Source organism: Rhipicephalus sanguineus, chromosome 10 (assembly GCF_013339695.2).
Source record: "Rhipicephalus sanguineus isolate Rsan-2018 chromosome 10, BIME_Rsan_1.4, whole genome shotgun sequence".
Classification (NCBI taxonomy): domain Eukaryota; kingdom Metazoa; phylum Arthropoda; class Arachnida; order Ixodida; family Ixodidae; genus Rhipicephalus; species Rhipicephalus sanguineus.
The window spans coordinates 24190210-24216924 of record NC_051185.1 but is presented as its reverse complement, the minus strand read 5'-3'; the positions used below and the strand labels follow the sequence as shown (position 1 = coordinate 24216924).

At 45.3% G+C, this 26715-nt stretch overlaps 1 protein-coding gene across 1 annotated transcript in view; it reads left to right on the top strand.

Moving 5' to 3' along the window:
* Window positions 1-20779, top strand: part of LOC119406270 (transient receptor potential cation channel subfamily A member 1-like) — a 110378-nt gene extending 89599 nt beyond the window's left edge. The window contains exons 13-26 of the mRNA XM_049419910.1: window positions 5545-5629; window positions 6722-6781; window positions 6870-6956; window positions 7032-7102; window positions 8691-8859; window positions 9134-9220; window positions 10314-10489; window positions 11211-11343; window positions 12095-12154; window positions 13619-13822; window positions 14755-14823; window positions 15824-15934; window positions 18095-18228; window positions 20036-20779. Of these exons, the coding sequence (XP_049275867.1) occupies window positions 5545-5629; window positions 6722-6781; window positions 6870-6956; window positions 7032-7102; window positions 8691-8859; window positions 9134-9220; window positions 10314-10489; window positions 11211-11343; window positions 12095-12154; window positions 13619-13822; window positions 14755-14823; window positions 15824-15934; window positions 18095-18228; window positions 20036-20195 (1606 nt within the window). The 3' untranslated portion in view covers window positions 20196-20779. The remainder of the gene's footprint in view (window positions 1-5544; window positions 5630-6721; window positions 6782-6869; window positions 6957-7031; window positions 7103-8690; window positions 8860-9133; window positions 9221-10313; window positions 10490-11210; window positions 11344-12094; window positions 12155-13618; window positions 13823-14754; window positions 14824-15823; window positions 15935-18094; window positions 18229-20035) is intronic.
* Window positions 20780-26715: the final 5936 nt, after the last annotated feature.

Sequence of the window (26715 nt, the reverse complement as noted above, 5' to 3'; positions counted from 1 at the left end):
AGGGCTTTTGGAGGTTCGGCGTGGCGAGGGACGTGGCCTCGCACAGGGCCCGCTTTAGGGATTCGAAAGCCTCGTCGGCTTCTTCGGACCAAGGTATCTTAGAGGGCACACTCTTGCTAGTGAGCTGTGTCAGCGGCCGGGCTACCTCGGCATAACTAGGGACGTAGCTGCGATAGTATCCGCAAAGGCCTAGTGCGCTCCGCAGCTCTTTCTTTGTGATGGGAGCTCTCAGCCCCTTTATGGCTTCGATTTTCTCGGGATCTGGGCCATGCTTACCGGATCCTACTACGTGTCCTAGGTAGCGTATCGAGGGCATTGCGATCTGACACTTGTCCAAATTCGCTCGCAGGCTCGCTGCCTCAAGCGTGGAGAATATTTCATGCAAGTGTTCGATATGCTCCTCAAGTGTCTGACTAAAGACGGCGATGTCATCGAGGTATGCGAACGCGAAACTCTCCCGACCTGCGAGTACCTGGTTCATAATCCTCTGGAATGTAGCTGCCGCATTTTTCAAACCAAAAGGCATCACTCGCCATGCAAACTGGCCCAGGTGGGAGACGAATGCCGTGGCTAGCTGAGAATCCCGGGCGAGCGGCACCTGCCAGTAGCCCCGCCTAAGGTCGATGAGGGTAATGTAATGTGCCGACCCCACGCGCATGATAAGCTCCTGTGGGCTCGCCATCGGTAAGGCATCCGATTCCGATACCGCATTTAGTGCGCGGTAGTCTATGCATAGACGCACCGACCCATCCTTCTTGGGGACGCAAACAATCGGGTGCGCGCAAGGACTCTCGCAGCGGTATATGAGGCCCAGTTCCGGCAGCTCGGCTATCTGTCGGCTAACTTCATTTTTGAGCGCTTCTGGCACTCTGTAAGGGCAACTACACTTGAGCTTGGCGCCGTCGGTAACTTTTATGCTGTGCTGCCCTACCTTAGCTAAACCTGGTTCGCCAACAAACAATGCCTGGTGGGCCCTGAATACCGCGCACACGCGTTCGGCTGTGTGGGCGTCCAAATGCTCAGTCTTTTCTTGACTAAGGAAGAAGTCTTCTTTGTTAGCCGCTCGGGGCGTGTATTCTACTTCTCCGAAGTCGTTGTCGTCGTGAAAGATAACGCTCAGCGACGCCACCCTACACGCGTATGGTCGTAACCGGTTTGCATGCACTAGCATCCGGCGACCCTCTTTCGTCTGCACATAATATGAGTGTTCGCGGTGCTTTTCCTGAACGATAAACGGCCCCAACCATTTGGGGTACATTTTCCCCGGTCGGTTGTCGTCGAAAACTAGGACCGTGTCGCCCTCGCGAAAGCTTTTGACCGCGGCGTGTTTGTTGTAGTGCGACACGTATGATGCCTGCTGCTTGCCTGTCGTAAGCCCTGCGGCGTCGGCCGCCAGTTCGAGCTGTGTTTTTAACTCTTTTAAGTAGTCCGCAGGCGCATCTGCCAGCTTCGACGGAATTTGTCTCTCTCCTGTCCAGCTAGTTTTCAGAATAGCGAGTGGCCCGACCGGGTCGCGGCCGTATAGCATGCGAAATGGCGACACGCCCGTGGTGTCGTGGGGAACTTCCCGGTATGCCCACAATAGGAAAGGGACGAATTTGTCCCAGTTTCTCCCATCGTGCCTTATCACGTGAAAAAGCATGTTCTTAAAAACTCGGTTCCACCTCTCAACGGAGCCGTTACTCTCGGGGTGGTCCGGCGTCGAAAAGCGAGGAGAACAGCCTAGGCGCTCCAGAAACTCGCTCGTCAGCGCAGCGGTGAAGTTTGTACCGCAGTCGGAACATAGAACCTCTGGTACACCTGTTCGGCTAAACACGGAAAGAAGCGCTTCGCATGTTGCTTTAGCCGACAAAGACTTCAGACAAACCACCTCCGGCCAACGCGTGCACAGGTCTATGATGCACAAAGCGTAGCGGTGCCCCCTAGCCGATGGTGGGTCGATCGGACCGATTATGTCGACATTGACCTTTTGAAATGGCAGCTTGGGCCGTGTCAGCGGGACGATCGGTATGCGGTCGGTTATACGCCTGTCAGACCTGACCTGGCAACTGTGGCAACGATCGCAGTGGTCGCGGATGTCTTGCTCCATGCCGGGCCAGAAAAAGCTGTACTTAATTCGCGCCTTTGTTTTACGAAAGCCCAGGTGACCGCCCCAGTATGACTCGTGAGCGAGCGCTAAAACAGCACCGCGGCGCGTCTGCGGAAGCACTAACTGCAACACACTTTGGCCAAGAACTTTATCCTTGTGATACAGAAAGCCATCAACGACGCACATGCCCGCTTTCCCGGCTTTCGCATTTCGCCAGGCGTTACTGAGTGCATCATCGCCGCGCTGCTCCTTGCGCAGTTTTTGTGCGTCGCCGCTTTGCTCCGAGTTCTCTGTCTCGTGAGTGTTATCCTCACCCTGATCAACGGTCACCCTTTCCTGCGCTGACTCGTCGACCGTCGACAGCTCGGCACTAACTGCAGCGGGTGGGCAGGCGTTCGTTTGATCGTCGGCGTTTTCTCGTGATCGTGTACTCACCGCAGCCACGTGTACCTCTCTGTTCTCCGCGTGTGAGGCGCGCAGCTGTTCCCATGTGTCTGCAGATATCAAGCAGTCCGTGTGGGCCAATCTGTTCGTGAGCGCACACATTACCGGCGTCGCGGTGTCGATGTCCTGGATCGGGGAACCCCACCCCTGTATCGCGAGAGGGACGACGGCGAGCTTCGCTTCTACCTTCTCGCCGAAGGCTGATACTAAATCTACGGTACCGTGGGGTTTGACGAGGTGCTCCGGTATACTGCTTTCTCGCAGAACTGTGATGTCAGCGCCTGTGTCGACAATCGCGTCTAGCCGTCTCTCCTCGCAGTTCAGCTGCACCGCCTGGAGTGTTGAAAGCCCCGGTTCACCGCCGCCGATTGAGACGCGCGCTGTTATTTTCTCTGAACGCTTATCCTCCTCGGCATTGCCTGTGTCCTCGCCCGCGAACGGACAGCGGTCTCCGGGATGCCGCCAGCTACCGCAGCTGGGGCACCCGCGCGAGCGCGACTGGTTCTTGCCTCCCGTGAAAGGCCTCCCCTTCGTGTACGTTCGTGCCTGGGTCTCCCCGTTTTCGGCGAACTTTTGCTTGTTCTGCCTCTCGAACTTTTCGCCCGTCAACTCTCCTTTGTTAACGACGCTAGTTTTTCTCCACGCGCTCCCATCCCCGGTAGCTTCCTCGAAATTCTGCAGCAGACGCGCTAGCTCTCCTGCCTTGAGCCAGTCCTCGCCTTCGCGCAATTTCACGTACCTAACCGCTTCTTCGGTCAATCCTGCCTTTATCTGGTCCGCGACCAAAAGTTCGACAAGTCGTTTGAAAGTGGAGGCGCCTCGGGCTTCTACATAGAAATTTAGATAACTCTCTACTCTAGTTACGAAGGTTTTCCATGTTTCCCCGCGCCGCTTAGCGGCTGTGACAAAGCGCCTCTGGTACTCGGCCGCTGACAGTTTTAGCTCGTCTAACACGACGCCTTTCAAAGTATCAAAATCCCGATGTTGCTCGGGTGTAAGCCGCGTGGATAGGTACGGCACGCGCTCGGCGACTAGTGGGAAAATGATTCGATCCCAAAATTCCCTCGGCACGCCGTACGCCTCCAACGAGCTCTCTACTGACTCGAACCAGACGGGTACTTCGCCGTCGGCAGGAAATTTTGGGAATGCCCCTGACATCATTTGTGCATAGTGCCCGAGGAGCTTCATTTGATCGCTCCGGGACGTCGAATCGCCCCCGGCGTCTTGCGTTCGCGGTGGGCTATCTCTTTGAAGTTGAGCGATCTGCAATTTAATCTCGAGCGACCGCCGTTCTTCTTCGGCGAGCTTGAGTCTGTACTCCATTTCCTTCTCGGAAATGGAAGGGGCGGGCGTGTCATGGTTTTGGTCACCCCCACCGTTCCCGCTCTCATTCCCCAGCATGCTTTCGCGGCGCTTGTCGGGGTTTAAATGCCCGTACCTAGTGAGCATATAAGAAGGCCAGCCCAAACAACACAGAGCTCATCAGGAATGTGGCAGGAAAGGCTCACCCTGGCACTTTGTTGTCGGTAGTGTCCGCCGCTGTGTCGGACTTGAATCACCGGTGCTCTCGGCGCTGGCGTCTGTCGTCCTGGCTGGATAGCTGGCCGGCGTCGCGTCGGTGATCGGTGCTTGGATGTCAGCCGGAAAGCCTCTCGGCGTGGTCCTGGCGGGGCCGGCTGCTCCCGGCGCTCACGATGCGCTGCAGGTGAGGGTTGTTCGTCGCTGCTGCTGCTCCAGAGCTTGCAGCTACTTCGTTGGGCCGTCCTTGGGTCGCCTTGTCCCAAGGGCTCGTCCAGTGGTCGTGCAGGGAGCGATGATCCTGTGCGACTGCGCCAGTAAATTTTCGTCCGAACTCGGTATACGGTTCGGACGAGGTTCTTGGTGGCGAAGCAAAGCCGGGACCGTTGCTTCGCGAGGATGATCACCGCCGTCTTCGTGACTTTACTGCGGAGGAAGACGCCTTCACCCGCTGGACGTTTTACCAATACAACTTTATGTACACAACTGTTTACGATTCAAAAAGACAGCAAAAAAAAGTATGACCCGCAGTGGGGCCTAAAGCGGTCGTGCCGGTGTCTAGCCGGCCAGCTCTCCTCGTAGACTCAAAAGACCCCGCGTCTTTTCCCGGGCGCTCCTTTTATCCTCCCGTCCTCGTTGCCCGTGACCATCGTCGACACCGGACAGGCAGCTTCGTGGAAGGAGCAGGGGAGGCAGAGTAAGCTGAGGCGCCGTTTCTCGGGAATCCGTCAGGCAGGCCAGGAAGGGGGTGCCCCGTCGAGCCGGCTCCGTTTCTCGGGAAGACGTTACCAAGGAGGAAGGGGGTGGGGGATGTCACGCCGAGCGCGACCTTACAATGTCATAATGGCATCACAAATTTTGGTGATATGTAAAAAGCGAAAGATTAGTGCGTGGATTTGAGGAGAGACCTGAGCGTCGACAGATCTCGCAGCTGAAGGCGACGAAGGCACTTCTGAGGTTTTAAAGAGAAATGGACAAGCGGCTGTGACCGTACAAGCGGCTCTGACTCACACGTACGGCTGTGACCGTACGTGTGAGCGGCTGTGACCGGACAAGCGGCTGTGACCAAGAGTGACGGACTGTGACTGACTGTGTGTGTGCTGCGTTATGTACTGTATTTCTCTCTCTCTTTCCTCTCCATCTTTAAATCTCCCCCATCTTGTCCCCATGTGTAGGGTAGCAAACCGGTTTTCCTAAACTGGTTAACCTCCCTCACTTTCCTTCTGTACTATTTCTTCTTACTTAGTGATATGTAGCGTCGAGATGACGTCATGTGGTGACGCCATCACGTGATGATTTTTTTGCAGCTCTAGGGTTGACGCCGCCGACGGTCAATTTTCGCGTTTTATGAAGCATTCAAGGCTTTCGCCTTAATAACTAATTGTGCTATACCGGGTCATCAGATGTTCGGGTACAAAGTAATATGCTAGTGCCCATGTAACTTTCCACTTAATGTCTACCGCCATGTTCATCTTTTCTTTCTCTTTATACAGGAGTGAAGAAGTAATGAGCTGTCGAACAAAGCGGTACACATGCCTAGTGGAAGGACTTACGGCAGTCATGCCGGAAGTCATGATGGTGAGCAAATTACTTAAAGGTTCTAATAAGTCTACAACTTTTGTATAACGTGTGTTTGAAAGCATTAGTTCACAACTGGTGACGGACAAGCTGTACCTGAAGGATGCCCAATGCTTTCAAAGGGAAAGGTTACGGGACATTTGCCAATCTTTAAAGTCAACTTCGTGATAGGTCAAAAATTTCTTGTATTTGGTAGAAAAACACGTTTAATTTTCTGCAGCTGTTGAATAGACAAAAACATTACCCAGGAACAATCACTGAAAACGACGAGAACATTCTATTCATGTTAGTGCACAACGTTTAATTGGATTAATTTTATTTGCTCTTAGAAATCCCCAGACCATCACCTTAAAATTTAACGACTCTTGAATTACTGTGACTGTTTCAACATGACTCATGTTCTGTGATTTCCGAACTAACGGGTGTCACAACTACATGAAAGTTAAGAACCGTAAACCACGCGTTCGCAGCGAAATGCAACAAGAAAATTCATACAAGTATATCAGAACGAAGGCGCTTTCGGCGATAAAAATTTCTCCCGGTCGGGGCTGTGAACACGGGATCAACGCCTATCAGGCAAGGTCGCTCTAACATCTGAGCTGACCAAGCTGCGTTGGGCTCCGGTTCAGATCCCAGACTGGGATTCACTTCTAACCAGGAAACTTTACTTCTGATAAATTCATATTGATTTCCTTGGGGCAACGAGGTACGAACGTATGGACAAACTTATCTAAAACGTTGCTTGGGCGAGTTGGTTCATAAGCTAAGAAAAACTGAACACCACAAAAAAAGAAGGAACCCACAGCGCTGTACCCTTGCGTCTTTCCGTGTGTTTCGTCTTTTTTGTGCTGTTTAATCCTTCCTCAGTATGAGTAATATGCTTTTTTCTTTTCACGAACCTTGCTGTGCTTCGTGAACACAAAACATGTTTTCTACAGCCACAGTTACCTGTTATAGACCTTGACCAGAGAGATAGTTAAAGTAGCACTCTGAGTGGGGTCTTTGCTCTATAAGGAACTTCCAGAATTTCTTTCCCTAATGTTAGTGTAGCCTTGAGAGTGCTGAATTAACACGACTTTTTGAACTTTGCAGGCTGTTTTGGACCGGGGGATAACGAAATCCAAATACAGTCACGATTCCACTTCCTATTATGCAAGTGCAATTTCCTTATTTTCACACCGTTACCTTTATCCTGTTGTTTGCAGGAAGTGTCGCAACATAAAGTGGCCTGTTCTTCCAGGTAAAGCATAGCTTTCAAGCCCTTCAGAATACGGAGGGAGTCGGGGATATCGTACCTGAAACTGATCAACCACTACCTGTGATGAATGTGAGTAGACGCATGGCTTGTCATCGAACGCTTTATCTAATAATCTCTTTTCTCCTCACTTTTCTTTAAAAACAGATAATGGTTAGATACGGGCGTGAGGAACTCCTATCTCACCCTCTCTGTGTCAAGTACTTAGAGACAAAATGGTGAGTATCCGTAATAATCATCACTACAACTGAAAGAACCCCTGACAGCGAAAGTTTTGTCTTCGATTTTTTTACTGCAATTTGTCGTTTTTGTCTCGCAATCCTCTAACGCATGCTCTAACGCATCGCATAATTAATGCTAGCGTCGTTAATTGAGGACAATTTTGCGCCAGTTCAAAACGGCCGCCTAAATACCATAAGAAACTAGCGCCCCACAGTGGGGGAGCGCCTAAGATCCCGTGCACTCAAGGTTTGGTGTCTCTGAAAGCGCAGTTTTCAAATCGGTGCCCCGCGCGCGGTAAAGAATGAAACGATGCGGGTGCTTCGGTATTGTTAAATACGTACCCCCGCCCCTCTCCTCCCTACCCAAAAAAAAAAGAATGGAGCCAGAACTACGTTGAGAGCTGCCCGACGACAGAGCGAGATGGATGACAAACAATAGACCTCGCGGGGTGCCAGTAGGGGTATTGTGCGCGTCCCGCAAGTATTCTCTGACGTCGACAACACTCGTTTTACACGTGAAACGTCACACGGGGCCTCAGTTTCCGTCATACTAGTGGCGATGTCGCGAGGTGCTGAAAACTCAGATGAGCACTCACACTAACTTAAGACCAAATTAAAATGTCTTAAATGCAACGTTGGTCACTCATAATTGGTCAGAAGTGCCCACGCATGCAGGACTATCAAACAACACAAGCATCTCGGGTTTCTAATTTTGGTGTCAGGGGTCTTTTAGGAACAAGAAATTCTAGCCGCTTCCTTCAGCTCTAATCTTTGCTACTAATATATGTAACACCAAGTCCTCATCTCAATATATACCAATTGCTTAACCAATTTCCAGGTTCATTACAAGCAGTCTATGGCTGGGCAAATGTTTTTTTAGGTGTATCTGCGCGTGCTCTAAATCCTGTGTTACGTTGTGTTTCGTCGCACTGCCGAAGTGGATCTCAGAGGCCGTGTAGAAAGAAGCGCGTGGTTGAGCTTTGCTCCACCAGGCTCCGCAGCGATGGCAATTGCTTACAAGAAAACTGTCTGCTCTTTCAAAGAACTCATATAAATAATTTTAATTAATTATCCTGACAGTTATTCGGTCTTGACTATACGTATGCTCAAATATCATATGTATCCAATATGACTTATCTGAACCAGAACCATCGATTTCCATTTTTACAAGACTTTTTTCTGAATATTCTGAAAACCGGAAGTGCTCTAGCGGAAGTGCTTGGAAGAGAAACGCGAGCGTCACTCATTGTTCGTGCCAATAAAAAAGGGACCGTCCTCTCTTGAAAATTACCCTCTTCCATTCACCCCTTGCGTATAACTGCCTGTAAAGCGTGCTTCACGCCAAACAAGGTTGTTCAAGAACAAAGCCAACTCATGCGCGGTAGCAACGTGTTCTGCAGTGAAGAGTGGCAGTTTTGTGTTGGCGTCGTTACCATTCAATATCGTCGATACCATTCAACGAAACGAATCACCGCTTCTATTGTCTAGTTATCAATCGCAATTTCAACGCACTTAATTATATCACACATTCCACGTTTTCTTCTGTTCTCACTATTTATCAATGTTTCTTTTTCTGGCTTTTCAGGAACTCGTATGGAATGTATTTTCATATGTTGAACCTTGCCGTGTACACCGTGTTTTTGGCTTTCTTAACGACGAATGCCGTTCAGCTGATGGCTGAGAAGACGGACAGAGAGAATTTCACGCAAGTCACGTCAGAACAGCTCGCCACTGCTTTTGTCCATCCATCGACCGTAAGTGTATCTACGTGTTTGTCATCACTAAATCTTGAAGGACCCCTAAAGAACCTCTGAAAATACCGCGAATGAGTGCATTATCCGCTCCTGGGGTTTCCAATCCTCTCGACACATTTCACGACGCCAGCAGCCAATTCACTTGACATTAGTTCAAGAATGAGACTGGCAAACGATAAAGAGCGCACTTTACGTATTTAGTGACCCTGTCGGTCCTTTCGATGATGTAAAACGTGATTTCTACAAATGTGCTTTGATTTCGCATGAAACACAGGCCACCATGGTCGCTCTGACGTCTGTGATTGTCCTGGCATTTGTCGGGCTGAACATCGTGAAGGAGTTTTATCAGATGTATCAACAGGTAAGCGTCATTTTTTTTTCATCGAAATGTTCCTCTTGGCGACTTGGTTGCCAAATAGAATACAGCTTGGCATAGGTCACCGCTTTGTGTTATCTCTTTCTTTTCCCTCTGTGCTCCGGCAGCTACCTTTGCTAGTCATGAATCAGCATCTGGCATGCGTCCACACTCTTCTAGAATTAAGCGTTCTGTAGTGTTCCCTGTCTCATGGAACTACCGATTGCACTGCTTAATATTCATTGCCATTCCTAAATGTGCTTCAACAAAGCATAACACATTGTGTTACTCAAAACAAAAAGAGGGCGAGGCAAAGTACAATTATACAAGGCTTTACGAAAACACAATAATGCAGTTTACCTACATGGTTTTGATGTACCAACACATTGGTAGAGGTTTACATAATGTGTTTTTGCATGCTGTTGCGTGCCATTCTATTGAACTCAGAAAGCTGCATAATGACTACAAAACCTATGTTGTGTAACTTTTACGAATGCATCTTCAATCGGTCGCCATTTCTGAAAGTTTGACGGCAAGATTCAAACAGGCAACCCGAAACCTGCAATTATCAGATTAAATTGCGTTAGTAGAGAGCTTGCGACCGAATAACTGGGCTTTTTATTGGTATTTTTCCCGCTTGCTAAAATTACTCTTTGTCAAATATGCACCGTAGTCAATTCGAGAAAGAAATATAACCGCTTCCATCTTATAAGAACCTAACAATTCATCGTTATATGTTCGTATGGCCATCAGTCGGCAGCAGATACGTAATTCAATTAAAAACACCGCATACATTAAATCGTAAAATGATGGACTACGTTGAGTTGAATAAACTTATTGTCCAACGGTTATTGCTACCTATGCCCGCTGCTAGGCTGCCAATAGAAGTTATTTACAGGCTGAAATAATACCACGAACATTAACAGAGTTTCAAATAACGTCTGCATCATCATTTTTCTGACCATTACATGTAATAAAGATAATTGCGTCATTATCCATACTATTTGGAAATAGTAGTTACTGGATAGCGATTCTCAGGTGAGATATTTAGAGCCTGTTGCAGGCTCGATTGCATCTGCTGCCTTTTTTCGTTTTTCAGCGAGCCAAGTACTTCTTAGACATCATGAATGTCTTGGAATGGACGCTCTACATTTCTGGTGGCTTGATGGCTGCCGGCCATCTTTCGACAACCGTGGTTGATCGAAGCAACCAGTACATCATGGCGGCGTTGGCCGTCTTCTTAGCGTGGTTCAACTATCTGCTCTATTTGCAAAGGTGAGAAAACTCTCTTTTGCCTTTTTGTTCTTTCAGGAAAACGATGGTTTTTATGACTGAGCTCTCGTTCATGATATGTGGCTAATATGGTCAGACTTACGTTACATAGTGAGTGATCGCCGGTACATCGAAACTGCATCGTGTGTCTCGTACACGCATGCCCTAGATAAGAGGGCATTGTCACAGCGAGAACGATTGTGTAACGACTTCTTTAGTCCCCAAACCGAAATTCTTTTTTTGCTATTTATTCTTGCTATTAAATATATTAAAAAAGAGTAATCGACGCCACGAAACGGTGACACCTCCTACCCCCCCCCCCTTTTTTTTAATTTTAAGCTGAACAAAATACCTTACGCAGATAAATTTAGCCATAAATTAGCAGTATTGAAGTTTCGAAAATGTCGACGCTACGATATGTTAAATTCCACTAGAGCTTTAAGAAAGCACAATACGTATCGCAAATTTGGTACGCCCTCAAATTTTTTGCCTCTATCTCTTGGTAAATCTGATCATTTTTGAGCTCATTCTCAATACAATTTATACAACAAAACTTTCATTGAAAAGTGAGTGGCAAGTGCATCCGAAGGTTTCCCTCCTTTCTTCTTCATGTACAGAGAGCTTCCGGTGCAAAAAAAAAGCATACATAATTGCTGCTTTGAACTGATGTTATCGTTTCTCAAATTGGGGTTGTCGTAACTTCTGCGTTTCTGTTTATTTTCAGGTTCAACCGGATCGGCCTCTACGTCGTCATGTTCCTAGAAATTTTGTCCACATTACTAAAAGTCATGTTCGTCTTCTCCGTTCTCATTATTGCCTTCGGCCTGAGCTTCCATATTCTCCTCGCCAAAATTGACGTGAGTATCCACGCTCGAAGCTTTTGCTCCTTGAACATCGATCAAAGTCAACTGCTGCGAAATTTTGAAATAACTATAGACGTGGCAATTCTAACACTTAGTTTTCTGAGCTAACTAAAACTACCGGTCCTCAAAACCAGTGCAAAAGTACTTACTAACATGCTTCAGAGTACCCTATGTCTACTATTATAGCTTCCCTACTGAAACGTTCCACATGTAGTTTCATTAATTCCGTATGTTTTTTGTACGGAATGCATATAGAGCCCATTTGTTTTACATAATATTGTCACATATTTACGTAAGAATTTTACGGAAACATATTAAGTTGTAGGAATGGCACGTGGAACTTTTCAGTGCGGTTTGGCAACCGGAAGAGCTGAAGCAAGTGCCGAAACGTCGTCATGTGCAGGGCCAAATAAAGGTTTGAAGTGAAGAGAAAACTGAACAGGAAATGAGGGAATGTCGCTGCAGCCAACGTTTCTGCAAAGTACTTGTCTTCGGTAGTAACAACACTGATAAGGAAGGCTGCTGCCCTGACGAAGACAAGTCCACTTGTTGAAACGTTGACTCCGGCGGCATTCGCTGTTCTACGATTTCCCATTGATAAATCCTAGCAAGCATCCGTCTGTTTGTGTTCGGCTCTTGTTGGTTCATATCACTCAGAATGTGTCAGCTGCAAGTTTGCGGCTTGTGCGCAAACTTGCAGTTGTAGAGTTTTGCAGCCGGAAATCTTTCTTTTACATTTCCACAGATGAGTGTGAAAACGCCGGTCGTTGACCCCTTCACAGGAAACATCACAATGCGATCAATGGTGAGCACGCGCGTAGTTTGTGAACGCTTGACATTAGACGTAGATGAGTTTAGGCACTAAGTGATATTTTCTTATGATTATCATTAAAGCAGCTGCACTAGGAGATGTAGTGGCAGAAAAAGGCTGAAAGGTTGCACTACTATCAGAAGGACGTTCAAGCATTGTTTTGACCCTTAACAAAACACTTCTTTTACGCAGTACCGAAGTTACTTATATATAAGCGGGTAAAGTGTGTCTGATTTGCCTATTTGCGATAGCAGGGCCCCGTAACGTGAAAAAAATAGGTAAATATGAATTGTAAAAATTAGAGAATGCAAAGGGAACAAAGATTTGAATAAGAAAATATAACAAAACAAAAAATAAAAAAATTATGCAAGATAATGGAGATTGCGTAATTATTCCAGGCTGTGACACGCACCCTAACAGCAGAAGATTTCGACATTACACGTAATCATCATCTCTATCAACTCCGTCGTAAAAAAACGTTCTCACGGGTTTTAAACAAAGGAGTGGCAAGGACAGAAGCATAATATTGCAACATTTATGCCCCGGGTGCATGCGCCGGCAGTGTGGATTTCTTTATTCCTTAACAATTCCTTTAGAGCTTCCCGCGCGCAAGCTAGTGCGTTTTCCTCAAGCACTTGTGTTGTGTGGACCGACAGTTTTACATCACACGTGCATCTGCGTCTCCTGCTGCAACAATTTGGGTAGTGCTTCGCCCTTCATAGTGTTGCTGACAGATGACGCGCTATCAGAACTCAGAATTAAATAGGAAAATAGCGCTGCTCATGAAATCAGCACTGGAAACGTACTACAGAACTTTCACGCGGAAAATTGCCAAAGAAAAGTTCTACAATCACGCTCGGGTTAGCTCTCTGTTGTTTGAAGCCTGGACGGGAGTATTTCGTACTAAGACGCGATCCAAGCACGAGGGAAAAGACACAGTATGCGGTGCGTGTGAAGAGGAGGTGAAAATGACTGAGCAGATTATACTTTTCTGTAAAGGGCTTCACCCTACAATCCAAGGTCATGGGGCTGAGTTTTTCAAATCATTGTGGTTTAGGGACAGCGAAAGCAAAATATACATTAAACAGGTAGGAAACAACCAAGAGGCTGTTATCTGACTGGTGGCTAAAATCAAGGCAAGAGTGGAATTTAGTCTTTCACTACATAGAGTTAGTACTTCGTTATGAGTTACGGCTAGGTGTCGTGAGTCACCGACCGATCAAAAGGGTACAGCCCCGTCTATCCGATATCCGCCCATCTATCCATCCGTAATACGCCTCAGATAGTACACGTTACTTCACCAAAGAAACCCTAATACTTTCATTTTTCTTCATAACTTTCCTGCTGCATAAAAGCAGTGTTCTGGCAAGGATCAAAACATTCTACCATTCCTTCTCCGCACTTTGAACAGATATCATCAAGGCGTCCATTTAACTCGTTGTTTCATTCTACGCGCAGAACATGAGTGACAAGGGTTTCCACAACCCGGTGATATCGCTGGTGCGCGTGGGCACCATGATGCTCGGGGAGCTGGACTTCCTGGGCACCTACCTTCGGCCCATGCGAGCCCTGGAGTCCTCGGCCTGGTACCAGATCGTGGCCGCCACCTGGTTTCTCGTGGTATTCATCGTGCTCATGCCTATCCTACTCATGAACCTGCTCGTAAGAACTCCCTTTATTTTTCAGTTAGGTAGAGCATTCAGAGACGCACACTCGCCACGGCTGTTGCGCGCATTGATGTCACACCATTTTCAGAACTCATTTTAGAATGTCCAACTCGTTGGTTGCTGGGTTTATCAGAGGCGACAAATGCGCATGTTGACAGCTTGAAAGCACATAGCAGATTGACGATTCCTTTACCATTAAAAATGGCACCGCGCAGTGCGGGACAAAAGCCATGTGAGAAGTGTGAGAGTGAACTAAGAGAAATAAGGTCGGGTACAACGACCCCAAAAGCGAGAGGGAAGAATTGCCGCCTGATCGAGACTAACAGCAACCATTCTTACGGGCGGTCCCTATTAACTTATAAGCAGTCACAACAAATGGCTCTGATTGTGTTACTTCAGTTCTTACGAAAAGCAACCCTGCACCAACGAATGTACATTGCTAACAAGTTTTAATCCTTTGCTGTGAACAGCAGTTAATGTGCGCACACGCTATCCTTCTATCCCTCTCTCTCTCTCTCTCTCTCTCTCTCTCTCTTATTTTTCCAAGTTCCATTTACACCATTCAGTGAAGGGTAGTAAACGAATATTTATTCCTGCTAACTTCCTTACATTTCTTTGCCATATCATTCAATTTCTTATCAAAATAACCGCGCTAAAGGGTTAACAGAGTATATTATGATAGTGAAATGGGCAATTTCTTTCAATAATAACAGTTCGCAAAATTAAAGATGTGCCATATTCCTTGCTGCGGTGTTTGGGGCTCCGAGTGTGTGCTTTTCCTATTCGATAATGTAATGAGTACGTTTTCTATGACATTGTATTGTTCTGCTGCTTCAGATATATTGCTATGTTCCCCGTGTGAGAAACGACAACTGTGACTTTAACTTCTCATCATAATATAATGAAGGCATTCGTTGTGTTTCCCAGATCGGCTTGGCTGTCGGCGACATCGAAACCGTCCGCCGCAACGCACAACTCAAAAGGCTCACAATGCAGGTTAGTGGCACATGATACTAGTGGTCAATAGGCGCCCCGCCCGGCATACACCTTCATTTGAGATATTCTCCCGTTACTATCGACCATCATCTTACAAATAAGTCGCGGTTCTGAACCCGGCCCGCGGCGATCACATTTCGATGTAGGCGAAATCCTAGAGGCCCGTGCACATCTATTTAGCTGCACGTAAAAGAACCCCATATGGTAGAAACTTCCGGATCCCTCCAGTAAGACTTGCCTCATAATCATAGCCTAGTTTTGTTGCGTAAAATCCCAGATATTATTATTTTTAATCTTACAAATATCCAGCTCATATAAGCAATTTCATAGCGTAACACGTCAATGCAGGCTTATTCACGTTATGTGTTCCTCCTTCTGCGATATTGACGCGCTGTGTGAAACACTATCATTTCTGGTTGCATTCTCTTATTTGCTATCATAGTGACAAATGTATCGCCATACTAAAAAAATAGAATAGGTGAGAGTATGCAACGTCCTCTATAGCGGATGAATTACTTCAATAATGAGCTCAAAAAAAAAAAAAAAGACAGTGGCACTTTCGCCCTTCGTCACTAACTTTTCCTTACTCGTCAAGTTCGTCCCGAACCAATGATGTCAGCGTCACATTCGCAACTTATAAATACGCCATACTTTATGTGTGATACCTGCAGCAATACCAGTTAACTGGCCGCGCACCGTCTCAAAGATTTAATGTGAAGCGACGACTGCTAGCTTATTGTATCTACCTGTGTAATGCGGGTACATCTAGAGCACGCAACCCGCTTCCCGTTAACCTCTCTCACTCTCTCGCCCCCCCCCCCCCGCCTCCTCGCTTCTTGTTTTTTATCCTAGCGTAGCACAATAACTTCGAAAATATTTCGGGTAGACTTAACAGAGCATTCTTGCGTCCTCATGAGCTATGATGCTTACTTATAAGCTTGGAAAAGTGAGCAGCCTTAGGCGTTGAAATTGGTGAAAATATGATAATCTTTCTCTGCAGGTGGAGCTGCACACCGACCTGGAGCGTAAGCTGCCTCGGCGCATCTTGACTATGGTTGACAAGACTGAAGTCTACGTGTACCCCAATCAAAAGGGCTCTTCGTCTTATGTCGTAAGCGATGAGCGTCGCTTTATTTTTTTCTCGTGACGATAACTGTGTAGCAGGACGAGCGCTCGTCCTGCCTATTTCTTCTACTTGTGTTCCATCCTCTGCGTAATCTTATTCCAGTTTCAGTAACTGCGTTGGTTTTGGATGGTTAAAGATACCGCAGTAGATTGGGAAGTTGGGCTACTCAGAATATTTGCTTCTTGTGCGTCCTGGTTCTACGTCCTCGTCTTTCGGTGCTGCATCAACCATGTAAAGATACCAACTTAATAATGCCGTGAACAGACTCACTAGACTTTGCTGCAGCGTGGTGAACCGATCCTGGGCCATGCACACCGCGGTGAATTTCACGTGCAGCCGCTTAACATTATCCGGCAATATCGATAAGATTGTATCAATGGAACATGTCAGTATTCACTGTAGTAAAGCAGTAATCATAGTTCCTGTATAAAACTAGCGCCAACATTGTAATCCAGAGTGCGCGTGTCATTCATATCGCGATATACCATTTGTGTTCATAATGTTCAAAAGCTTCCCTCTTCAGTCATAGCCGCAGGGATCAGTGTTAATTCATTTGCTTTATCCTGTATAGCACGGGAAAACTAGAGGAGGAGGCTACCCGATGGTCGAGTATGAAAAATTGGGTTAGGGTTAAATATTTCAGTAACTGGGGCATTTGCGGCGAGTACTTCAGGTTTTAGACACATGGAGTGACGTTGTGTTGACTATTTTGAACGCGGGAAAGCAACTACCGTGTTACTTTCTTTCCCTTTTCACTCTACTCTGTAATCATTTAGTAGAAAGTTATTTTCTGTAGATATTATCTTTCAAAAATCTAATGTATTTTGTGTTTCTACCTGTTTCCAGCTCTTCTGTTAATTACTACGGCTACTCATCTTTTTTGCGTAATTGTATTTTCTCTTTTTCCACGTTTTTATTGCCTGCTTCTCTCAGCTTAAAGGGACACTAAAGGAAAACATTGTTTGGTTAGATTGATTACTTACCTGCGTCGGAGCGCATCACCACTTTCTGCTCACTAATAAACGAAATTTGTCGCGTCGGAAATAGCCACCGAAATCTCTGGTACCACCGCGCAATTTGAATCGGCTGTGCCAAATGGAGAACTTGACTTCACTATCTCGGATGCCGATTTCAGCGAATCAGCGGGCGTCGGAGAGCTCAACGGCCGTCATATGTAGTAACAAATCGGGCCTATACGCAGGTTTATTTATCATCAAAATTTGAGCAATTCAGTTTAAAATCTGTACGCCCCTCAGTATAATGAAAATAGATGATTTGACGCCATTTCATGACGTACCCAGAGAACATTACAGAAGGCGCTACTCCAATTTCTCGCAATTTCAATTTTCCTCACTCACAAATGCTCTATTATCGCCAAGAATGGTCAACTGGTTATTACACAAGGCGAATCCTTCAATCTAGCTCAACTTAACGTCTTCATTCAGGGTCCCTTTAGAGAGAAGAAATAATAGAGAAGGAAAGGCAGGGAGGTTAACCAGTATAGGACAACCGGTTTGCTACCCTACACATGGGGACAGGGTGGGGGAGATTAAAGATGGAGAGGAAAGAGAGAGAGAAAGATAGAAAGATAGCATATGACACTGCACACACAGAATCAGTCGGTCACACTTGCGTGTTACGCGACATTTCTGTCACAGCCGCTTGTCCAAGTTCGTCTCTCTTAAAAACCTCAGCAGTGCCTTCGTCGCCTTCAGCTGTGATGTCTTCTGTTGACGGCATGCAGGAACTGTTTCAACAGACATTTGTCCACTGTCAAGGCCCGCTAGAACGGACGCCAGTGACTGTCTCTGAACATTATATGCCGGACAGTCGCACAGGACGTGGTGTAGCGTCTCCTCGCAACGACAGGCATCGCAAAGAGCGTTGTCGGCCATTCCAATCCGAAAGGAATAGGACTTCGTGAATGCCACGCCTAGCCATAAGCGATGAAGCAGTGTGGCCTCTCTTCGCCGAAGTCCTGTTGGCATACAGAGATGCATCAAAGAGGACAGGTGGTGTTGACGATGCTTTATCGTCTACGTTCTGCTGCCTTCCCTCTCACTGCGCACGCGCACTGGACGGGAATCGCCATTGTCATCATCTGAACAGCAGTGATCTTTCTTTTCTTTCTCTTTTCTTTCCCAGTGGCACACGATACAACGCTGGTTTGCGAGCCCCAAAGAAAACAGCAAACGAAGCAAGGCGTTTGCCAGTGGTGGCGGAGTCCCAGACAACACACTTCAAGAGCTAAGCGTCGAGCTTAAAAGGCAAAAGCAAAGGTACAAGTCGGAGCTCATTTTCAAGAAGATTTAAATAGATAGTCAACAGAAACAGACTCATGATCACGCTTAGGCGACGGTTAGGAGAGTCATGTCGCTTGATGGTGTGCTGGTCAAGGTAACTATAACCTGAAGCGAGAAGGATAAGAGATGTCTGTTATATTCACATCTTCAGCTTGGAAGCGCCGCGCGTGAAGGATTCCGAGTGGCGCAGATTGTCCGCTGCTCTTTTCTAAGCCGGATAAATCCGGTTTATTCTTGACAGTCGGCCTGCATTTTCTTCATATGTTTGAAATATTATATAGCGATTAGGGGGTGATGGTGCCTTCAGATGGCGCCAGATACTCCTTTTCACAGAGCGAAAAAAAAAAGGGAACGCCTCGGATGTGAAAAAAAATCCACGCTGATGTATCGCACTCAAACGCTAACTCATCTAATCATATTCTTCACTCAGTCTCAACTGAATTTATAGCACAAGAATTAAAGAACACAGGAGCAAGAAGTACAGTCACATAACAGCACTAATCTCCAGATGAAATATAGATAGACAAATAGGGAATATGCTGACATGAAGGCCCGTGAAGCCACAACATAACATAGCGTAACAAAGTAAGGTAAAACAAAACAAATTAGGCAGATCCCGCGCCTTGTGGGAATCGGTTTCTTGAGAAGCAATCGGCGGTTAGTTGTCTATGCTGCATTTTTTTTTTTTTGGCTTTCAGCCAAGCGTTACGAGGCGGATCGACGTGTTTTTGTAAGCGTAGTAGTTGTGTGCACATCGTGGCTTTACCAGGCAGGCCGACTAAACTGGCGTTTAAAGGGTATCTTACGGCCTCGCGTAACGTCAGCAGTCAGTTTAGAGCACAACGTCAGTATTGTCGAAACGAAGTGCACTTAACGGTGCGATGATGTGACTGTCATACGCAACTTTCGTTAGCGTATTCTTCCGGGGCTGAGCAACGCTTGAATATAGCTTGCTGAATCATAGGAATGCAAATGTCATGTTTTTTTAAACTTATATCAAAGCGGAGCCAACACTGGAACCACAGACGTTAACCTGACATGACGCCTGCATCATAGGAGCGCATATGTAATGTTTGTTGCTTTGTTATAAAATAAGATAGTCAGCACTACAACCACAATTGACGCTGCACCGCCATTACACCCGCATAGCATCGTTTTCCAAAGCAGTTTCAAGACGTGGCGTGACGTGGATCTGTGGTCTGTGGTGACTAGACATTCTTATTCGTCAAGTCCTCTTACCCTCCCATGCCAATTTCGGTCGGCACCAAGCTCAAAATGCGATCACGAGAGCACCCAGACATAGGCGGCTAGATAGGTAGATAGATACGTAGGTAGAAAATCCCAAAGTGCCTTGGGTTCGCTCAGAAATGCTTCGCATTTAATAACGTGTAGAGTGTGCTTCACCTAGATATGAAATACTGCTATCAATAATTTTGGAAGATACCACTCGCTTCGCGAAATCTGTTCAGTGGCATTGTTGCTTATCTACATACCCATTCTTCATGATCAGGTGACGTTTTTTTTTTCGTACGTACCAGCCAATTTATAGATAGATAGATAGATAGATAGATAGATAGATAGATAGATAGATAGATAGATAGATAGATAGATAGATAGATAGATAGATAGATAGATAGATAGATAGATAGATAGATAGATAGATAGATCCATTCATTAAGAATGAATGGATAATTGATCGATAGATCGATCGATCAATTGATTGATTGATTGATTGATTGATTGATTGATTGATTGATTGATTGATTGATTGATTGATCTGCAGGATGAAAGAAATCTCGAGGGCGATGGAGCAGCAGCTATCCCTAATGCGGCTCGTCGTTCAGAAGATGGACATCAGAACGGAGAACGACGACATGGACGAAGGACACTTCGAGAACATCCAAGACCGGCCGCTCAGTGCGACGACGCAGAGCAGCCTATGAACTTTAAGCGTCGCATAGCGTTACGCGATGCCATCTGTGTGTCTTCGGATATGTCTGTGTGTGTCACTCTTGCGGGAATCACTTAATTGTAATACATATCTCACTGATGTTCTGGGCAAAGTTGATGCAAGGCTGTCGAAACGCAAGTTGAGGGGCTTTGTCGCTGATGAAATTACGTGTCCCATTTTTCTTTTTCGTCCGAACTATCAGCTCCTATACGAACAAATCAAGTGCACATAGAATAGAAAATTGGGGAAGGGCTGATAAGAAATCTTATGGGGCACATGGTACATATCCGATAACAACACACGAACGCAATGATATGAATGTATTTTCATATGCATTATTATGAGATTATTTAGACATTTGCCACCGCCTAAAATAAAGTTAAACACTAAGGCTTTCGTCAGAGGCTTCTGTTTTCGTGCCGTAGGTTATGCCGTCAATAAAACGTGAAAATATCTGACGATAATTGTGTTAACGCTTACAGACGTTGTGTTAGCCTTAGCGTGTTTCGTACCCGCCGCGGTGGTCTAGTGGTTATGGTGCTCGACTGCTCACCCGAAGGTCGCGGGATCGAATCCCGGCCCCGGAGACCGCATTTTCTGATGGAGGCGAAAACGCTTGAGACCCGTGTACTTAGATTTAGGAGCAGGTTAAAGAACCCCAGGTGGTCGAAATTTCCGGAGCCCTACACTATGGTGCTTCTCATAATCATACCGTGGTTTCAGGACGTTAAACCATAACAATTATCATTACTCTGTTTCCATTGGACATTAGCTTTTATAAAGCGGTGAGATATACATTACATCTCACCACTGTCTTGTACCACACCTACTAAGCTCTGTTAAGGTGAATGTGCATTTCGTTTAAAAACAACTGCGGTTGTAGATGCCCAGAATGCTGTACCCCAGGCGAAGCGCAATCAGTCATTACGTCAATTTCGTTTTACACTAAGTCAAAGTGACGTCAAATTAATGGCTATATCGGCATGTGACAGACACGACCACATTATATTACCTCATTCGATTCGCGAAAGCCTTGCATCATCTGCGCCATCACTCCTACAATGTGCAAATGTGCGTCATGCCTCACCATCATATCTTGCAATTGTTGCACACGCATTTAATAGGTATGTGGGTATATCTCGTCGTTTGGTTCAGAAGTACATCAACAACGTAAGTACATTAACTAGTTTGCCTTTATGACTGTTACCTTACCGAATCTGGCACTAAGCGTTGCATTCTAAGGCATCGCTCGGAATATTTTTACTGCACACTAATCGAAGCTTATCGCTAAACAAGATGGAAATTGTTGTTGCAGGAACATATTGCTACATCCTTTGATAGTGGAACAGGGTTTCTTGGATGGCTCTGTGAAATCTATATTTTTGGCATTATAGCTAGATATATGCCTTATAACAAAACAACTATTTATGCATTTTAAATTATCTGTTTTATACATTATGATTTACCCCACTGTAACTTAAGCGACAACATATGTGTTGCCCTCACTACACGTCGCGAACTGAATTACCTCCTTCGCAGTTTAACCATTGAGCTTAGGGTGCCAGCACACTATTGTACTACATGCAACATAGCGAAAGCCTTGACAAATGGTTAGCCTTCTTAACACACACATAGGTGAAGTGTCGTTTATGTGTAAGTTAAACCATTGCCACATTTTACACACTACCGGAGGATTTTCGTAAGGTCCTCTCCCAGTGACCATTAGCGTGATCATTCACGTCATGAAGTAATTTGTGCCATTGAACATACACGAAGTGTGATATGCAGGCCAAGGTCGCTTTATTATCCGAAAATGCTCAGGAGTTCCGTCTAAAATATGTACGCTTGATAGAGGGTTTATTTGAGTAATTTCTTCATTCATAATATTTTAGGAATCAGAAAGACAGATCTTTGAATGAGTCCATTGAGGTCACTACGTGTGGTGTAGAAACAGTTCTATCATGTATCCATCACATTATGCTGAAACAAAGCTGGTGTTTTGCGCTCCTGCATCTATGATATTACTTGAATATGTTTCTGTTTAGTCCACTTATTCTAGTGCAAGTGACGTGGCACTTTACACATCGAGCTGCTATCAAGTGTGGGATAGAGTCGAGTAATTGATGCGTAATATTTTCTAATCTTAGTCGATATTTGAGAAAATATGATTCAAGATCGCGTGCGCTAATTTTTTACTCGATTTACGAGTGATTTTTTTTCATAAATAAATATATTGTGGTTGAAAAAGCTAACGACAGATTGCTATTTTCGCTAATTAAACTTTAGCATGTGTAGTGAACTGCCCGATTTGTAGTAACAGAATAGTAAACATGATTGTCGGCTCAAGGCCGCTGGGGCTGAGGCATTACCTGCGACAGTGGCGCCACGCCTCGTGAACGACGCGTAACACCATTCCCTAGTCCCGAATCTCGGAGGGTGCGGATCGCGATCGATAATTACTGCACTTCCTCGACGCTGCGGCAGGCGGCGCGCTTGTCTCAGCTGTGCTCTCTGACGAAAACCGCTCGATATTTGAAAACACCAGTGGCCGAATTCGCAAGCCGTTTGCTCTCTACCATTGGCCAGAAGCTTTGCTAATGATATGTGCAGCATTCTGATTGGCTGTACTTTTCCTGTGCCAATGATTCCAGCTCAAGACGTTTCACTGAATGCGGTTCTAGCTGTCTAAGTACGGGACTACGGTTTAAAAATGCATGCATATTAACTTAATGCGCTATAGCTGACACACTTCATTAGCCCGGTTCATTTGACGCTCTTTTATTTAAAAAAGAATGTAGTTAACCACTATGAATAGACGTATTCAAAGTTGGCTTCTTATACAATTGTAATGGATGAATGGGGCGTTTCGTGTATGGTTGTTATATATCCTTTGAACGCATTCAGCACATTTTGAACTAAGACGACAGTTTCATTAAGAGGCACTCATTCAGGGTAGATGATGAGCGATATACACGACACTCATACATCGGCAATCATTTTGCAGATCACGTATGCAGTGTGCGGCGACCACACGATGTCTAAGTGGCCTAACTTTAACCGTGATAGCAGTGTTATTAATCTTACTGTTTCCATACAACACCAGGTTACATTGAAGATCTATATCTCTTATAGTACACATATAGAGACCATCGTATCCGAAATAAATGACTAGCGTAGTAACATGCTCGACGAGTAGTTCTGTATGATAAAGCGCAAATGAACTTGCCTTTTCGATACACCTCATGTATGGCGATTTGGGATCATTACTCATGGTGCTTACGGAACTAAGATTATAATGTTAATGCGAGAACTTCGCGAACTGTGCATGCACAACGGTTTAAGAAACACCAGAGCAAGTATTCTATTTTAATCCGGTATGAGGTTCCCGTTCGTGTAACATATAACAGCAATGCTTCTGAAAGCGTAAGAGCGTCCATGAAAGGGCAACAGATATGTTGAGCGAGTGACTGATGAAGTGTAATCATGTACCGCGTCGATAACGCTGAGTGAGAGGGGAATGCCTGAATGGTAGATAATGCTCTTGGTTCACCGTTTGAGACGGTGTACCAAGGTAGACTCTTCCATAGCAGCCATTGCGAGCTCGCCGAGCTTTCTAAGTGAGTGAGCTGTTGTGAATCAATTTGTGACGTAGAAACACCACTTCATATCACATACACTGCGCCATCCTTTATGCCAGAGAGCTTATGATTCTGATGTCAGAGCCGGAACGTACGAAAGTGAAACGTTTCGTACGAGCCTTGAATAGCACTGTAAATGCGAGCTTACAATATTCATCACAACTTGTTAATTGTGCACAAACAGAACAGTTTGTTTTAGTTCGTAAAATTTTATTTTTATTTCTATAAGACAAACGAAAGCGATCACACGAAAACCACATGAAAAGCTAACAAACTTTTCGAACGGGACTTGCATTCGCCGCGCGAACGCTCTTTAAAACTAAAATTGTTAAACCCAAAGTGAGCCTTCTAGATTGCAAGGAGGTTGTCCTGACATTGCCTTCTAAAGCCAATTTGCAACTATCAGACTGTTAGACGCGTTGGTTATGCTGCCTTCATTTGCTGTTTCCGAGCAAATCTTCACTTGAATTTAAGGAACACTGTAAAGTGAAAGCGACAAAAAAAAGGGTGTCATGCAGGGTGCCTTGAATTACCTATAAGATGTTTAATTTTTATTGAAGTAGACCACATGTTAAACGCTCACGGGTGTTGTAACTAGTGGTGTCGCGTCATTCCTCGTTCTGAAGAAAAGACTGCGAATTAAGCAACACGAAGGGTTGTTAAACAGCTAGCGGGAAATGGCACACATGCTCATGATACCCGAAGCCCATCTTTCATTTCGATCTTATTTCACAAAAGAAATATGTGTACTCTGTGTGCTTTTGCATGGCAATGATCGTTCTGTAGTCCATCTGATACAAACGTAGGCGCTGCCTAAAACACCAGTGTTACGGATTCACTCACACTCACAGGGCACAACGCTTCATTGAAGCCACGTAACTTCGACAACTTTCTGATTTCGTTAAATATAAATATTGCGTTCTCAAAACTCAGAGGACGCAATACGGTGCCTTCGAAGTCAGATTATCAGCTAGCTTAACCCTAATATTACGCTGCTGACGCAGTCTCTGCTTGCACGGGCGTGTTTCTGTCCTTTGGTGGTACAATGTTCGCGAACGAGTACATTGTACATGTTATTGTTACTGCGCTTCAAAGCTGCAACAACCACAGATGGCGCTTGTTGCATGTTTCTGTGCTTTTTTTCTGTACAGCGCGGCAGTACAATTGCAAATGTGTTGTTCTAACTAGCCAGAACTTCAGACTTAACCAATGCAAATTACAGTTAACTAATAAGCGCACTTTAAAAATACATTAATCAACACTCAAGTTACTGCGAGTAGGAGATGTGCATATATGAAAGATATGAATAAGTCGTTTTTCAATAAAACACAATTTTGTATAATGTTTGTAAACGCATTCGACATATGGCAATCTTACTTTTCACGGGAATAGGCAGCACTCCGAAATTAAAGATAAACGGTGGACGTGACGCAGGTGAAACCCTGCAGGACCCTTACCATGACCTTAACGCGAGTGTGAACTTATCACGAGTGTTTGCAAAGGTTACGGTCGACAAAATGCAAGATCCAGCTGTGCAAGAAGCGCTTCCTGATCTCAATCCTAGCTACCATGGGCATTTTCAATAAATTGCCGATAGACCAATTTTTAAGGCCCAATGTGTTAACCAAGGTTTCGTCAAGAGGACTTTATTCTCATATCTCAACTTGTGTTGAAAACTAGCGACGCTTTTTCAAGCCTCTTAGGCTTATTAAGGTTCAATGCAGCAAGCGTTAACAGTTCCTATCGCTGAAAGGGTAGCACAAGATGATAAGCAAACGAAGTGACGTATATCTCACAGATATTTCTTGTTTTGGTGCAATATTTATTTATTTATTTATTTATTTATTTATTTATTTATTTATTTATTTATTTATTTATTTATTTATTTATTTATTTATTCGGAACACCAAGGCTCTTGCATTCACTGAAAAGTTCCGTACATTCGTAGGACGATGACATGTTTTTCTTGAATAGAAACCTAAACAAGAAAGAATAGAACAGAGTAGACAAAAATTTTTACCCATACAGCCGTTGCGTAGGATATCTGCGTAAATTTATTTCTGGACGCGACGGCACAGGAACGAAAAACCATTCACACTCACTCATCTACAATTATCGCGCGACACTCATTCAAGAAAACGAGGTCTAATGTAAACACTGATGAGGGTAACCTAAGAGGACCATCGGATGAAATCTAGCTCCTGTTCACGGCATTGAATGTACTGTACGTTTATTTTTGCAAACATTGTTATCCATCACTGCGTAATAAAATCATCTAGATTCGATGCTGTTGTTTCTTGATGGAGTTGGATCCCAAAAGCCTTCTTGCACCTTCATCAAAGGTAAATACCAACGCCTTTTACCAAATTATGCGAGCACTGCTTCGAACGACGGACGATTGGCTAATCTGTGCAGGTAAGCGTTTTTTTTTTTTTAATATGAAGTTTTCTCATGCGGCTTGCAATAAGGACCTTCGGGCGTGTTGGCGGGCCGTACTGCTCAGCTCAGGAGTAGACCACCAACTCTGGGCGATCCAGCAGGCCAATGAAGCTGCTGAGAGACATGGTCTATCGGCTGGCTTCTAAGCGGGAACCTAGCCCGGAAACCTGCAGGAACTGAATTAAGTTATTCCCACACAGACAGACTATTGGACCCACATTCATGAATGGTGTGTAAAGAGCAATGTCCGATTTCTGACCAAAACAGCAAGAAAAGCAAAAGAACTAAACAACGAATCAAGACAAATAATGGGTATGCACTTCCGGTCTTACGGTCACCTCCGGGTTCTACTTCCGGTTTCACAGTTCACTTCCATTTTTCATTCGCAGTCTGTTGATTTAAAATGCGACGCGGCAAGTTTAAGAAGACTAAATA